This window comes from Salmo salar, chromosome 29 (genome assembly GCF_965601325.2).
Source record: "Salmo salar chromosome 29, fSalSal1, whole genome shotgun sequence".
Lineage (NCBI taxonomy): Eukaryota > Metazoa > Chordata > Actinopteri > Salmoniformes > Salmonidae > Salmo > Salmo salar.
In genome coordinates this window covers 26126496-26143062 of record NC_138319.1, presented here as the reverse complement: position 1 = coordinate 26143062, position 16567 = coordinate 26126496, and the positions used below count along the sequence as shown (strand labels likewise).

The 16567-nt window shown below is 44.4% G+C and overlaps 1 protein-coding gene across 3 annotated transcripts; it reads right to left on the bottom strand.

Moving 5' to 3' along the window:
- Positions 1-2473: 2473 nt before the first annotated feature.
- On the bottom strand, positions 2474-15454 carry shrprbck1r (sharpin and rbck1 related). 3 transcript variants are annotated; one of them, XM_082970757.1, is made up of 15 exons: positions 14344-14608; positions 11312-11520; positions 9315-9489; positions 9110-9193; positions 8823-8964; positions 8594-8684; positions 8136-8433; positions 7908-8035; positions 7572-7742; positions 5004-5164; positions 4573-4684; positions 4201-4380; positions 4012-4110; positions 3691-3834; positions 2474-3347 (listed from the first exon to the last, which is right to left on the bottom strand). In XM_082970757.1, exons 3-15 carry the CDS (start codon positions 9412-9414, stop codon positions 3267-3269), a joined length of 1791 nt encoding a protein of 596 aa, XP_082826883.1. In that variant the 5' UTR covers positions 9415-9489; positions 11312-11520; positions 14344-14608; the 3' UTR covers positions 2474-3266. The 3 variants fall into 3 exon arrangements, with proteins under 3 accessions (XP_082826883.1, XP_014036901.1, XP_014036900.2); XM_014181426.3 differs by lacking the exons at positions 11312-11520; positions 14344-14608 and adding an exon at positions 15307-15454; XM_014181425.3 differs by lacking the exon at positions 11312-11520 and having other exon boundaries at positions 14344-14861.
- Between the last annotated feature and the right edge of the window lie 1113 nt (positions 15455-16567).

The following is a 16567-nucleotide window of genomic DNA, read 5'->3' as shown; positions in this document are numbered from 1 at the left end:
TGGTGATGCAGAAACGAGAGACCACATATGTGGCTGTTTTATAAAAATCTGGGAATATTTGACCAAGGAAACATTTCTGGTTGGTCTCAGGGAATGTAAAACAGTTAAAGGAGACTTTTAAAACGTGATTCAGTGAAGTAACAGCAAATATATTGAATAAGCAAGGAGAGCCTCACAAGTTTGATGAAATTACCTTATATATTTCAGTCTAATACAGCTATTTACTTACTTTTGTAGGTCTTCACCAAAAGCACATTAGACCTAACTGCCGTCTTCCGGAAGTGATTTGAGAAATATGATTGGTTGACAATAGGCCTATTACATGGCCTAACACCTCGATTACACCAACAGCACCATTACGTTTTGGTACACCAGAAGTCCATTCATTTCTAACGGAACGCTGTGTTTGCCTTACAGCATTGTCTTGCAGTAGCAGTTGCAGTGCTTTCTGCATGTGTAAATGGCTTGACAGAAATAGTAGCAGAAGGTGAATGCTGAACTTTTGTTGCAAACATATCCAGATGATGCTGTAGGTGTGATCGAGTCGTTAGGCTACTACATCCTTATGATGTACACTGAGTGTACAAAACATTAAGAACACCTGCTCTTTCCATAACATAGACTGACCAGGTGAATCCAGGCGAACGCTATAATTCCTTATTGATGTCACTTGTCAAGTCCACTTCAATTAGTGTAGATGAAGGGGAGGAGACAAGTTAAATAAGGATTTTGAAGCCTTGAGACAATTGAGACATGGATTGTGTATGTGTGCCATTCAGAGGGTGAATGGGCAAGACAAAAAATGTAAGTACCTTTGAACGGGTATGGTAGTAGGTGCCAGACGCACCGGTTTGTGTAAAGAACTGCAACGCTGCTGGGCTTTTCATGCTCAACAGTTTCCCATGTGTATCAAGAATGGTCCACCACTCAAAGGACATCAAGCCAACTTGACACAACTGTGGGAAGCATTGGAGTCGACATGGGCCAGCATACCTGTGGAACGCAATCGAAACACCATGTAGAGTCGATGCCCTGACGAATTGAGGTTGTTCTGAGGGCAAAAGGGGGTATTCTTCTCTGCTCATACAGGAGTAATACAGGCCTAGTTTACAAATTCTGTGGCTAAATTGGCAATGTAGGCCTGATTGCAAAACTAATGCATTGCGAAATGTTTGCAATAAACTCATGATCACTCACTAGCATAGCCTATGGCAAATCCTAAACCTTGTCATATGATGGTCATCATTTTTTAACTAGGGGTTAATCTCGATTTATCAGGAGATGCTGCAGCACCCTCAGAATCCCTCCTTCCACGTGGCTATGTGAGCGAGCTCCCCTATTGTGCAGTGTATCTCAGAGTCTTCATTGACGTGCTTGAGGCAAGCCTCGTCTCTCTTCCAGTGTTGTCACCTTTCTGAAACCAGATTTACAGCTTTTTAGTACCAGCTAGCTGCAACAGTTGCCTGGCTACCCAGACTCCTTGCTCCTGCCATGCCACGCCCACGGACGTTAGTTTCTTCTCCGCAATGAAAAAAGGGAATAAAGGGGAAAAGTTAATGAAGTATGTAGCGAACGACAGAGCATAGTAAGAATTTGGCATGAGTTGTCAGACTACTGCAACAGATTGCCATCATATGACAAGGTTTAGGATTTGCCATAGTAGTGCGATCATGAGTTTATTCCAAACATGTAGCAATGCAATGCATCAGTTTTGCATTCAGGCCTACATTGCCACTGACTGACAGAAAGCTACCTATAATGAAAAGCTGCAGGAATTCTGGCATTCTATTCCTCCGTAGGTTACATAATAATAATTTGTTACATTAAAGGAGCCGATCTGGTTAAAGATAATACAAAGAAAGAAACGTTTTACATTTTTTTGTACCATCTTTGAAATGCAAGAAAAAGGCCATAATGTATTATTCCAGCCCAGGCACAATTAAGATTTTGGCCACTAGATTTTAGACTGATCCAATGAACCACTGCATTTCTGTTCAAAATGTTGTATCAAGACTGCCCAAATGTGCCTAATTGGTTTATTAATACATTTAAGTTCATAACTATGCACTCTCCTCAAACAATAGCATGGCATTCTTTCACTGTAATAGCTACTGTAAATTGGACAGTGCAGTTAGATTAACAATAATTGAAGCTTTCTGCCCATATCCGATATGTCTGTCCTGGGAATTTGTTTTGTTACTTACAACCTCATGCTAATCACATTAGCCTACGTTAGCTCAACCGTCCAACGGGGGTGACACCAATCCCGTAGAGGCTAATAATGTAAACCATGAAAATAGTGTATTTGCCAGACTGGGTAATACATTGTAATTACCTTAAGCAACTTGAATAGGCTAAAGAAATGCAGAATGAGTGTGCCATCCTCATGAGCTTGGGCAAAACAGGAGGCATTCAAACCGTGGTGGTTGTTTGTGTTAATGCTTTATCATATTAGATTTAATTAGAGACTAAATCTTGTGTTTAGAGTGGCTTTATTGACACACTGTTTTAAAAACGCACTATGGCACACAGCAGTTACTGAGCAAATCTGATTATTCCATGAAAACTGGCAGATAGAAAGTGTTTTCTTGGCGTTCATACATTTGTCTGTCTGTAACCAGAGCCTGTGAGTAATAAATAGAACAAAATAGAACACTTAGTCTTGGAAACAGATCTACGTGACAGAGCCTGGTATTCATTCAGAGGTGCTAAAACATAGAAAAACATGCAGAAGTATTAATTTCACATGAATTCTCATGTACTTTCAAAATGGCTATTAATTGGCACACATCGCAATGCAGTTTGAAACAGAGATTGTTTGTTCTGTTTCTATGCAGAAAAAATGGCATTATATCCAGTCAGAACACAGTACGCTCTCTGTTACAACCCCAGAATGCGGTCATTAGCATTAGACTTTGGCTTTGAGGGCTGAAAAAGTTAAGTACACTTAGTTTAATGTGTCCCTGAACAGTATTGCATGACTCTTGCTGCATTTAGACAAGCAGCCCAATTCTGATATTTTTTTCCACTAATTGGTATTTTGGCCAATCACATCAGGTTTTTTTTCAGAGCTGATCTGATTGGTCATTAGACAAATGAGTGAAAAAAATATCAGAATTGGGCTGACTGTCTAAACGCAGCCTAAAGGGAGAACAGAAACTAACAGAAAACGTGCATAGCTAAATGTGCAGTGCAATCATCAATCCTTTGAGTGACACACAATTTGTCCTATCTCACTCTCAAACACACATCCCTCATTGTCTTTCTCAGTGGCAGTTCTGACACTTTGGGTGACATTTTTGGTTGTTGATGTTGCAGCGGCAGCCTCCGCTGGTGTCTCCTGGACCCTGGGAGGAAACAGAAGCACATTAGATATTTTATTGTCACACCGAATAGGTGCAGTGAAATGTGTTGTTTTACAGGGTCAGTCATAGTAAAACGCCGCCCATGGAGCAAATTAGGGTTAAGTGCCTTGCTCAAGGGCTCATCGACAGGTTTTTCACCTTGTCGGTGTGGGTATTCGAACCAGCGACCTTTCAGTTACTGGCCCAACGCTCTAACTGCTAGGCTACATGCTACGTAGGACAGGTAGCAGACAGATGTGAAATGTCTGCATTACAGGTGACCGGAGGAGCACAACCATGCAGAGCTAAACTGAATTTGACAGAGACAGGAGGGGCGGGCTCTTACCCCTGGCCCCCAGCGAGGCCCTCTGGTGACCCAGCAGATCTCACTGTGACAGACAGTGCAACGCAGCCAATCACAGCCCTCCTTTTTCTGCACGATGATGCCGCACTGAGGGCAGTGCATGGCCTCCCCGGAGAGGACCAGGGTCTGAGAGAGACACAGGTATTACATGTTAATATAACAGTTATATGTTAATATGATATGAGCAAAGTCTTACAAACCTGAGAACTAACAATCCTTCCCCTAAAATCTCATTGTCCTCAATGCTTTGCTGAAATCGATCTACAGGTATAAATGATGTGTGTGAAAGTGTCTGTGCGTCACCTTGAGCAGATCTCTAGTTCTGCGGGCTGCCGAGTCGTTCTCAGCACGGGTCGTAAGGTCATCCTGGTACTGCTTACAGTCCATCCCTTCATGAATCGCCTGAGAGAGACAGACAGAGTAGAGAAAGAGGTCTGTTCAAATCCATGGTGTATGCAATCATTGGTGAATGTAAAGGTGATGTGTGTGTACCTTGCAGAGCAGGCAGTTGTGCTTGTTGCAGACGGGGCAGTGGAACACATTGACGGTGTCCTCGTACACACACCACCCGGCACAGTCTGGGCTGGCACAGTGGTAACTGCCCTCACAGCGAGACTCTGCCACAGACAAACCTCTCTGCAGCCAGCGCTCGTACTCCTCTTCCGACACCAACTGGTAGGCAGGAAGGAAGGAAAGAGCAGAGGGGAGAGAGATGATTAGATGACTGATGTATCGTGGGTTTTCTGGTTTGCATTAGCCAGGCATTAGGCAGTGCGTTATAACAGTATGTCTCTGATATCCAATGGGCCATCGTGCAGCTACTATTAAATACATTAGAAAGAAGCCAGTGATGTCACCACTCACGGCTCTGATCTCTCTCCCCTGCAGGGTGCAGTCACAGGCGTACGTGTCATCACGGTACGGACAGGCCACCTCCGGGTCCTCACACATCAGGACTACTGAGCGCAGGCAATCTCTGTGAACACAACACACTGGCTCCATCTCTGCATAAGCATCTCATCTCACCCACGCCCTTCTTGCACAGTTCGAAATCCCCCACAACACAATTCTTGTAGAAAGGAAGAATCCGAGGGGTGTAAGCAATACGATGTTATAGCTCCACTTAGCAGCTCTCTGGCAGGCTAAGTGGAGTGTCCATCACATTGCTAATACCACTCCAATGCTTTCAGATCAGCTAGTGTCTAGGTGGAGGGTCATGGGGGGGGGGGGTCACTAGGTGGAGGGTCAAGAGAATTGCGGACTGGGATACGGTCTCCTGTGTCTCTGAGTGGTACCTGCAGAAACAGTGGAGACACTCTCTGAGCAGGACTCCCTCCCCAGGCTGCAGGTCCAGGTAACAGATCCTACAGTCCACAGCATCTGGGTTGGGCACCAGGTCCTTTCCATCCAACATCACCAGCCGGGCAAAGTTCTCCCTCCGCTCTGCTTCCCTCGCCTGGGGTGGTGGGGATCCACAATATACAACAACACACACGTTGAACACGCACGTTTGTACACACACATCGTTCAAACACACAGACAGACGTTCATTTTGTTCAAAACAGCATTTTATTTTCTTGCTTTATTACAGTTAAATACACATTTTAAATTGCAACATGGATGTTTTTTTGTTCTACATTCAGTCAAAAGGCCTTCATTATTTATTAAATTGTGCATTTTGAAAGTTAATACATTAAAAACAAACAGCCATTGAAGTTGTCCACTTGATGACCCTGACTGTAACAAACAGGCACAGAGTGGGCAACACAGCAGTTCTTTGTCTTCTCTGAAATAGTAGGTTTCAACTGGTTGGCACACACGAAGCAAACTAGGCCTACATGGATTTGCAGTATAATTACATAATTCATTACAAACATGCAAAGTTACATTTACATTTCAGTAATTTAGCAGACGCTCTTATCCAGAGCAATTTACAGTAGCAATTATAATTAAGTGCCTTGCTCAGGGGCACATCGGCAGATTTTTTTTCACCTAGTCGGCTCGGGAATCGAACCAGCGACCTTTCGGTTACTGGCCCAATGCTCTTAAACGCTAGGCTACCTGCTGTCCTATATACAAAGTCTTCGACATAGAAGAGCCATGATTCTTTCATTTGCTTAAAAGTCATACAAACACACTTCTGTGCAGATAAACATACACTACATGACCAAACGTATGTGGACACCTGCTCAAACATCTCATTCCAAAATCATGGGCATTAATATGGAGTTGGTCCCCCCCTTTGCTGCTATAACAGCCTCCTCTCTTCTGGGAAGGCTTTCCACTAGATGTTGGAACATTGCTGCGGGGACTTGCTTCCATTCAGCCACAAGAGCATTAGTGAGGTCGGGCACTGATGTTAAGCGATTAGGCCTGGCTGGCAGTCGGCGTTCCAATTCATCCAAATGGTGTTCAATGGGGTTAAGGTCAGGGATTTGTGACGGCCAGTCAAGTTCTTCCACACCGATCTCTACAAACCATTTCTGTATGGACCTCGCTTAGTGCACAGGGGCATTGTTATGCTGAAACAGGAACGGGCCTTTCCCAAACTGTTGCCACAAAGATGGAAGCACAGAATCGTCTAGAATGTAATTGTATGCTGTAGTGTTAGGATTTCCCTTCACTGGAACTAAGGGGCCTAGCCCGAACCATGAAAAACAGCCCCAGACCATTATTTCTCCTCCACAAAACTTTAGTTGGCTCTATGCCAGCTTTACACCACTCCAGCCCACGCTTGGCCTTGCGCATGGTGATCTTAGGCTTGTGCTCGGCCACGGAAACCCATTTCATGAAGCTCCCGACGAAACATTTATTGTGCTGACGTTCCAGAGGCAGTTTGGAACTTGGTAGTGAGTGTTGCAACCAAGGATAGACCATTTTTATGCGCTAAGCACTTCACCACTAGGCGGTCCAGTTCTGTGAACTTGTGTGGCCTACCACTTCGTGGCTGAGCCGTTGTCGCTCCTAGACGTTTCCACTTCACAATAACAGCACTTACAGTTGACCGGGGCAGCTCTAGCAGGGCAGAAATTTTACAACCTGACTTGTTGGAAAGGTGGCATTCTATGACGGTGCCACGTTGAAAGTCACTGAGCTCTTCAGTAAGGCCATTCTACTGCCAATATTTGTCAATGGAGATTGCATGGCTTTGTGCTTGATTTTATACACCTGTCAGCAACGGGTGTAGCTGAAGTAGCCAAATCCATTCATTTGAAGGGGTGTCCATATACTTCTTTATATATAGTGTATTTGTATCAAACAATGTCAGAGGGTAGGTAGCCACAATGCTATGTAATGCACAGTCACTGAGATTCTGTCACAACATGAATGAGTATTGCTCAGTAGCGTGAGTGTATGGGTTGAAGAGAATGTTTACAGTGGCAAAATATAGAAAGTGTGTGTGCGCGTCAGTCAGTCAGTGTCTTTCTGCGATGTTACGGAGTGTGTGTGTGCCTGTAGTCCTGGGCCAAGTTTTCCAGTAGTGAGTCATTTTGAGCACCCGCGCCCCTCAGCGCCTCTCTTCTCCCTTTCTCCTTCAAAAAACAAAGAGACAGAAGAGAAGAGAGTCAGCCTTAGAGCCCATCCTACCATCCCTGGTCGTCTCAACTCTGCTACCCCTACGGAGCCTATCTTTTCCCCTAATAAACCTTTCCCCTAATAAACCTTTTCCCTAATAAACTATGCACTGTAATTAACTGTAAACAGTGTGCATGTGCAAGACTGTATGTGTTTGTCTAGGTTTCTACATGTCCTGTTGACACTGTCTGACAGCTTGCATTTCCTGCTGTATGCACCATTTGACTGTGTTTACGTGCACGAGTGCATGAGTTTGTGTATGTGTTCATGAGCATAAAACATCCTACCTGCTGGTACTGTCGGACAGCTTCTTTCTCCTGCTGTATGCGGTGAAGCTCCAGAGGGTCTGGTTTGTAGCTCCCAGGAACAGTATAGCTCTCTGGACGGTCTGTACTGCAGATCTCACAGCCAGGCCGTGTGGGCTTGTTTATGTACGTGCAAGAGGGGCAGGCCCAACCCTGAGACACACAGCGAGACTGTCTTTACAGGTGTGTTGCTGGAAACCTACTGTATGTCAACTTACCGCATCTAGGTATGCATGCATACCTAGATGAAATCCATGTAGCAGAGTGAAATAGTTAGTCAATTAATACCAAGGGGTACTGTACAGAGCTTGTGTGTACCTGAGGCCCTGATTTCTTAGGGGTAAGTGCTTTGTTGAGTTGCGGCATCTCCAGGTTGATGAGGTCTTTGATTTCACTGATGTTCAGCCTCTCTGCCCCGGCTCCATTTGGCCCCGCTCCATTTGAACCTATTGGAACAAAGCTCGGTCAGGAGGAAGCCAACACAATGGGTCCTTCTGTCAATGGTGTGTATGTGCGTGCATTTGTGTGAGTGTTTAACAGTGTCACCCATGCTGCTGTGGCTCAGTCTGGGGGGCAGGGTGCTGTAACCCCTCCAGTCCTGGGATGTGGGGCCGTTGCTTGGGGTCTCAAGAGGAGGGGTAGCGGGGGTGAGGAGGGCTCTTTCCTGGTCCTGCTGGAGCAGCTGCCGTGTGAGACGGGCGTGGCGGGCAGAGAGGAGGTACAGGAAGGCCGTGTCTCCATCCCTACGCACCCCGTAGGACGCGAGAGAGCGCTGGTCGGCACACAGACACTGGCCAATCACCCAGCGCTGCACCCGCGGATGGAAGCCATACTCCAGGAATACCTAGGGGACAGAGGGACAGACAGAAAAGGTACAAAAACTAAAAACACAGGCAGAAAGTAGGTTTACATTATGATGAAACTATTGTAGAGCTAGATACTGTTAGAGATCTGAATTCAAACTTTTAAAAAAAGAATATTTTATTTAAGCTGTTCAGACTGACCTGCTGCTTGAGTATGGCGATGGTCGCGTGGGGGGGGACTTTCACTGTGACACAACAGGAAGATGAAGAATCTTCGACCACTACAGCCAAGCTTTCACAGAAAGATACAATCGTCATGAACTACTAAATATGCATTTCCTGTCATCGCACCAGTTCACACAATATTCAGACTTCTTCAATAACTTCCTGTTCTATTACCCAGTAACTCGTTTGCTTTTAACTCTCTCACCTAAGCTCCGTGTCTCCGTAGCTCCTCTCAGAGGGCCGGATCTTCAGCTCTGCCTGCTGACGAGCCAGGGTGGCAGCGTAGATGGAGGCCGCCTGGATGTCACCAGCCTCGATGGCCCTGGTCAGCTCAGCACACATCTCCTCTACAGATGAATGGACACAAGGTTGAAACACAGAGTCCGGGACAGTGAGCAATTGAAAAAAAGAGTAGAAACTTGGCCAATACACTACTGTACACACACACACACACACACACACACACACACACACACACCCACTGAGGGCTACCTGTGCGTGGTAAGGAAGCGGAGCTGGGTGTCTCCAAGGCCTCCAGAGGAAGTTGTCGGTCATCGGTGGGAGGGCTGTCGGACACTGAGGGGTCAGGAGAGGAGAAGACGGGGGACTCAGGTTATTAGAGCACAGCAAAGATTGGAGGAGAAGACAGTGGAACATCTGATCAAAGGGAACAGAGGCAGGAAGAAAGTAGACTAACCCCTGTGTGCCTCTCTGAGTGATGACATCACCACGGTGGCCCACTCCTGAGCCTCCTGCTCGCAGCGGAAGTTGAAGCTGATGCGGTCGTGAGGGGGCATGAACAAACTCAGCTCGTGGCATTTTGGCGATTTCACCTCATAGTGCACCGACCTCAGGTCAAACTCTGCAATGGACTGGAAGAGAGAAGAAGAGTGATGCTCATTTTATCACACTGAAATTGGCTGCCTACCACTCTTTGTTTCATGGTAGTATGTTGACTTTAGGTATTGCATTGATGTCATGTTGGAATGACCTTTGAGCTCTGTTTTTGGGAGAATGATTGGACAGCACTGCAGCCTATAGACCTAGTCAGTGGGAATGCCTTTGGAAAGTATTCAGACCCCTTGACTTTTCCACATTTCTAAAATGGATTAAATAAATAGAAATCTTCAATCTACACACAATATCCAATAATGACAAAGCGTAAACAGGTTTTTAAAAAACAGAAATACCTTATTTACATAATTATTCAGACCCTTTGCAATAAGACACAAAATTGAGCTCAGGTGCATCCTGTTTCCATTGATCATCCTTGAGATGTTTCTACAACTTGATTGGAGTCCACCTGTGGTATATTCAATTGATTGGACATGATTTGGAAAGGCACAGACCTGTCTATATAAGGTCCCACAGTTGACAGTGCATGTCAGAGCAAAAACTAAGCCATGAGGTCAAAGGAATTGTCCGTTGCGCTCCGAGACAGGATTGTGTCAAGGCACAGATCTGGGGAAGGGCACCAAAAACACAGTGGCCTCCATAATTCTTAAATGGAAGAAGTTTGGAACTACCAAGACTCTTCCTAGAGCTGGCTGCCCGTCCAAACTGAGCAATCGGGGGAGAAGGGCCTTGGTCAGGGAGGTGACCAAGAACCCAATGGTCACTCTGACAGAGCTCTAGAGTTGCTCTATAGAGATGGGAGACCCTTCCAAAAGGACAACCATCTCTGCAGCACTCCACCAATCAGGCCTTCATGGTAGAGTGGCCAGACGGAAGCCACTCATCAGTAAAAAGGCACATGACAGCCCGCTTGGAGTTTGCCAAAAGGTCTGATGAAACCAAGATTGAACTCTTTGGCCTGAATGCCAAGAGTCACGTCTGGAGGAAACCAGACACCATCCCTACGGTGAAGCATGGTGGTGGCATCATGCTGTGGGGATGTTTTTCAGCGGCAGGGACTGGAAGACTAGTCAAGATCGAGGCAAAGATGAATGGAGCAAAGTACAGAGAGAGATCCTTGATGAAAACCTGCTCCAGAGCGCTCAGGACCTCAGACTGGGGCGATCGTTCACCTTCCAACAGGACAAGCACACAGCCAAGACAACGCAGGAGTGGCTTTAGGTCTCTGAATGTCCTTGAGTGGCCCAGCCAGAGCCTGGACTTGAACCCGATCGAACATCCCTGAAAATTGCTGTGCAGCAACGCTCCCCATCCAACCTGACAGAGCTTGAGAGGATCTGCAGAGAAGAATGGTAGAAACTCCGCAAATACATGTGCCAAGCTTATAGCATCATACAAGAATACTCAAGGCTGTAATCACTGCCAAAAGTGTTTCAACAAAGTACTGAGTAAAGGGTCAGAAATACTTATGTAAATGTGATCAGTTGTTTTTTTTTAAATATAAATTAGCAACATTTTCTAAAAACCTGTTTGTGTTTTGTCATTAGAATAAGGCTGTAACCTAACAGAGAGACAAGGGGTCTGAATACTTTCCGAATGCACTGTACCGGTCAAGTTTTACAAAAACCTACTCATTCAAGGGTCTTTATTCTTACTATTTCCTACATTGTAGAATAATAGTGAAAACATCAAAACTATGAAATAAAACATATGGAATCATGTAGTAACCAAAAAAAAGTGTTAAACAAATACAAATATTTTATTTGAGATTCTTCAAAATAGCCACCCTTTTCCTTTGACAGCTTTGCACACTCTTGGAATTCTCTCAGCCAGCTTCACCTGGAATGCTTTTCCAACAGTCTTGAAGGAGTTCCCACATATGCTGAGCACTTTTCCTTCACTCTGCGGTCCGACACATCCCAAACCATCTAAATTTGGTTGAGGTCGGGGGATTGTGTTGGCCAGGTCATCTGATGCAGCACTCCATCACTCTCCTCCTTTGTAAAATCGCCCTTACACAGCCTGGGCGTGTGTTTTGGGTCATTGTCCTGTGGGAAAAACAAATGATTGTCCCAATAAGCGCAAACCAGATGGGATGGCGTATCACTGCAGAATGCTGTGGTAGCCATGCTGGTTAAGTGTGCCTTGAATTCTAAATAAATCACAGACAGTGTCACCAGCAAAGCAACCCACACCATAACACCTCCTCCATGCTTTATGGTGGGAAATACACATGCGGAGATCATCCGTTCACCCACACCGCGTCTCACAAAGACAGCGGTTGGAACAAAAAAATCTCAAATTTGGACAAATTTCCACCCGTCTAATGTCCTTTGCTCGTGTTTCTTGGCCTAAGCAAGTCTCTTCTTATTATTGGTGTTCTTTAGTAGTGGTTTCTCTGTAGCAATTTGACTATGAAGGCCTGATTCACACAACCTCCTCTGAACAGTTAATGTTGAGTTGTGTCTGTTACTTGAACCATGTGAAGCATTTATTTGGGCTGCAATTTCTGAGGTTGGTAACTCTAATGAGTTCATCCTCTGCAGCAGCTCTGGGTCTTCCATTCCTGTGGCGGTCCTCATGAGAGCCAGTTTCATCATAGCGCTTGATGGTTTTTGCAACTGCACTTGAAGAAACTTTCAAAGTTCTTCAAATGTTCTGTATTGACTGACCTTCATGTCTTAAAGTAATGGTGGACTGTTGTTTCTCTTTGTTATTTGAGCCGTTCTTGCCATAATATGGACTTGGTCTTTTAACAAATAGGGCCATCTTCTGTATACCACCCCTACCTTGTCACAACACAACTGATTGACTCAAACGCATTAAGGAAAGAAATTCCAGAAATTAACTTTAAACAAGGCACACCTGTTAATTGAAATGCATTCCAGGTGACTACCTCATGAAGCTGGTTGAGATAATGCCAAGAGTGTGCAAAGCTGTCATCAAGGTTAAAGGGTGGATATTTGAAGAATCTCAAATATTAAATATACTGTGATTTGTTTAACACTTTTTTGGTTACAACATGATTACATGTGTGTTATTTCATAGTTTTGATGTCTTTACTATTATTCTCTAATGTAGACAGAAAACCCCTTGAATGAGTAGGTGTTCTAAAACTTTTGACCAGTAGTTTATACTGGACAAAAATACAAAGTGTTGGTCCTATATTTCATGAGCTGAAATAAAATATCCCAGAAATGTTCTATACGCACAAAAGCTTATTTCTCTCAGATTTTGTGCACAAATTTGTTTACATCCCTGTTAGAGCATTTTGTCCTTTGCTAAGATAATCCATCCACCTGACAGCTGTGGCATATCAAGAAGCTGATTAAACAGCATGATTGTTACACAGGTGCACCTTGTGCTGGGGACAATAAAAGGCCACTCTAAAATGTGCAGTTTTGTCACACAATACAATGCCACAGATGTCTCAAGATTTGAGGGTGCATGCATTCGACATGCTGACTGTAGGCATGTCCACCAGAGCTGTTGCCAGATAATTGAATGTTAATTTCCCTACCATAAGCCGCCTCCAACGTCATTTTAGAGAATTTGGCAGTACGTCCAACCGGCATTACAACAGCAGACCACGTGTAACCACGGCAGCCCAGGACCTCCACATCTGGCTTCTTCACCAGCGGGATGGTCTGAGCCACCCGGACAGCTGATGAAACTTTGGGTTTGCACAACTGAAGAATTTTTGCACAAACTGTCTGAGACAGTCTCAGGGAAGTTCATCTGCATGCTTGTCATCCTCCCCAGAGTCTTGACCTGACTGCAGTTCGGTGTCGTAACCGACTTCAGTGGGCAAATGCTCACCTTTGATGAGTACTGGCACGCTGGAGAAGTGTGCTCTTCACAGATGAATCCAGGTTTCAACTGTACCGGGCAGATGGCAGACAGCGTGTATGGCGTTGTGTGGGCGAGCGGTTTGCTGATGTCAACATTGAACAGAGTGCCCCATAGTGGGGTTATGATATGGGCAGACATAAGCTAAGAACAACGTAAACAAATAGCATTTTATCGATGGTAATTTGAATGAGATACCGTGACGAGATCCTGAGGCCCATTATTGTGCCCTTCATTCTCTGCCATCACCTCATGTTTCAGCATGATAATGCACAATCCTGTTGCAAGGATCTGTACACAATTCCTGGAAGCTGAAAATGGCCAGCATACTCACCAGACATGTCACCCATTGAGCATGTTTGGGATGCTCTGGATCGACGTGTACAACAGCGTGTTCCATTTCCCGACAATATCCAGCAACTTTGCACAGCTATTGAAGAGGAGTGGGACAACATTCCACAGGCCACAATCAACAGCCTGATCAACTCTATGCTAAGGAGATGTGTCACGCTGCATAAGGCAAATGGTGGTCACAAGATACTGTCTGGTTTTCTGATCCATGCCACGAGCTTTAAAAAAAAGTGACTAACAGATGTATATCTGTATTCTCAGTCATGTGAAATCGGTAGATTATGGCTTAATTTATTTATTTCAATTGACAAATTTCCTTATATGAACTGTAACTCAGTCAAATCTCTTGCGTTTATATTTTTGTTCGGTGTATTTTGTTGAACTATAAAATTGTTTCAAATAACTGACAGTTCAATGCATGACAGCCAAAGGTTAGCATGAAACCAGCGGTGACCCTCTGTACACATGTCTGCCTGCCTGCCTTGGTAACGCTGGTAATAATAAAACATCACGTGACATGTAACTTTACTCCATCGAGTTTTAGCTGACAATTTAAAAAACTATTTTTAATGAACACCATTTTGTAATTTGTCAAAAGCAATAAACATTATTTGTCAACATGGCTGACAAATGAAATGAATTGAAATCCGCCTTTAACCCTTCTCTCTTACCACACTCCGACCCGTTGTTCCGCTGGTGTCCCGTAGCGTGAGACGGAATTCCCCGGACTTCCCGGGGTCCATACTGAGCTGTAGACGGAGTGACTCATCACCTGCCCCAGGAAGACACAGCGGCCGAATACCAGAATGGCAAACTGATACCCGTACCGACATCAAGACGGTATGGCAGCCAGTTTGTGAGGCCCCATAGCCAGGGATAGATGAGGACGGGTCCGGCGGTGGGGTGTGAGTAGTCCACCCGCCTGAGCTCAGCGACATTCCACCAACAGCCTCATGCAGTGTTTGGAGACGTCAAGACACCGTTCCCGGTGTGTTTACCACCACGCCAATATTGCCAGCAACGATTGCTATTAGTATTCCAATAAAATTTGCAGTTTCATCGTAGTCCCTCCATTTACCAAGCTCACAACAACAGAACCGATGAACGACCAGCTACCAGGAAGTGCGCACTCTGTGTCACTGTTTGTTTGGCTGGCTCTCTCGTGCTGCCAGTGCCAATCATTTGCGCCCCCACACGTTGTAGCCATGTACTGCACAACATGGCTTTTCTGCAGGTCCAAAAACGTTTAATTTCCTACATTTCTCAAAATCAGGTTCACAAATATACAGTATATGTGATGTACTCCTATACTAAATTGTATACGTATTTTTTAAACTTGGACCTGCAAATTGTAGTGGAGACAATTGCGTATATGGTTGACCTACTTTCAAAAAGACATTAGCAGATAGAAATGTCTGAGGACTGCAGCACTAATGTCATGCCATCAAAATGTTGCTTTTTTGGCCCCATAGTTGTAGTCCAACAACTCAAACAGCTTGTAATCCAGTGTTCCTTCATTTAGGCCTGGTGAAACAGCGACCCCCATTGTTTACCTTCATGTGTGCGCCAGTGGAAATAGAATACACATCCATTGAAGATGCCTGGAAAAGTCAACATCGTATACCTGCACTCACATACTGAAATGGGGGAAGTCTGGTCCGCTCTGGTCACTTCCTCTTGCTGTACGGAGCTCAGTCAACCAGCCTGGTCCTGAGATGTGCGTAAGGGAATTTCCAATTTGGTACACCCAATTTATAACCTAAATCCAATGACATGGAATTCAAGTTAGTTGACAGCTCAACCAAATGTAAATCGAAACTAGACGTTGAAATGACGTCTGTGCCCATGGGATAGCACTGTCATGTCGGTTACAGTTTATGTTTTCACAAATTGTTGTTATCGATAAATATTTTCTTATGTCAGAAAAAGTAAACATTGTCTGAAGTTGCTGTTTGGTTTTTCCGGACCCTGACATTGGAGTCAGTCTTAATTAACCCCTTCCCTCCCGTACCATCATTGTATGAGGGCAATTTGAGTGTCACATCTGTTCAGTGAGTTCAATATTTACCTTTGTTTGCACTTCCGTTCAAAACAAAGCCACTGGTGTTATAGTTCCGACCCAAACCCTGACTTAATGTTACACATCAATATGAAATAAACAGTGCTAACTGGTATGAGTGTACATTTTTGAACATTTCCCTGAAGAATATTAAAATAAATCAAAGCAACTGCATTCACCCATAGCTCGAAGACGCCAGATCATCACTATTCAATTTAAGTTGGTAAATAGTATGTTGCGTTGTCATCAAATACACTTGGAATAAGCCAACCCTTGAAACCCTATTGTTGATTGATGGCGGAAATAAAGATACATGTATTACTTTTGGCAAATTCAGCCCACCAGCTATGTGAAAGCTAGCAGGATACATAGATCCTTAATAGAAACTAGGTTGAGTCATACAAAAAATTCCCAGCAGTTAGTGAGTGTTTGATCTCTGTATACTGAGTTTACAAAACATTAAGAAAACCTGCTCTTTCCATGACATAGACTGACCAGGTGAATCCAGATGAAAGCTAAGATCCCTTATTGATGTCACTTGTTAAATCCAATCAGTGTTGATGAAGGGGAGGAGAGTTAAAGAAGGATTTTTCAGCCTTGAGACAATTAAGACATGGATTGTGTATCGTTCAGAGGGTGAATGGGCAATATTTAAGTGCATTTGAACAGGTTATGGTAGTAGGTGCCAGGCATACTGGTATATGTCAAGAACTGCAACACTGCTGCGTTTTTCATGCTCAACAGTTTCCAGTATGTATCAACAATGGTCCACCACCCAAAGGACAGGAGGGGACTCAATATTAGGAAGGTGTTCTTAATGTTTGGTATGCTCAGTG

Excerpts from the sequence above, each read along its gene's own strand:
- shrprbck1r (XM_014181425.3), bottom strand. The coding sequence starts at position 14,610 with ATGTCGCTGAGCTCAGGCGGGTGGACTACTCACACCCCACCGCCGGAC. Across the intron at positions 8,036-8,135 it reads ACTGAGCCACAGCAGCATGG|GTTCAAATGGAGCGGGGCCA; the intron begins GTGACACTGTTA and ends TTGTTCCAATAG. Across the intron at positions 3,348-3,690 it reads GGCCTCGCTGGGGGCCAGGG|GGTCCAGGAGACACCAGCGG; the intron begins GTAAGAGCCCGC and ends GTTTCCTCCCAG.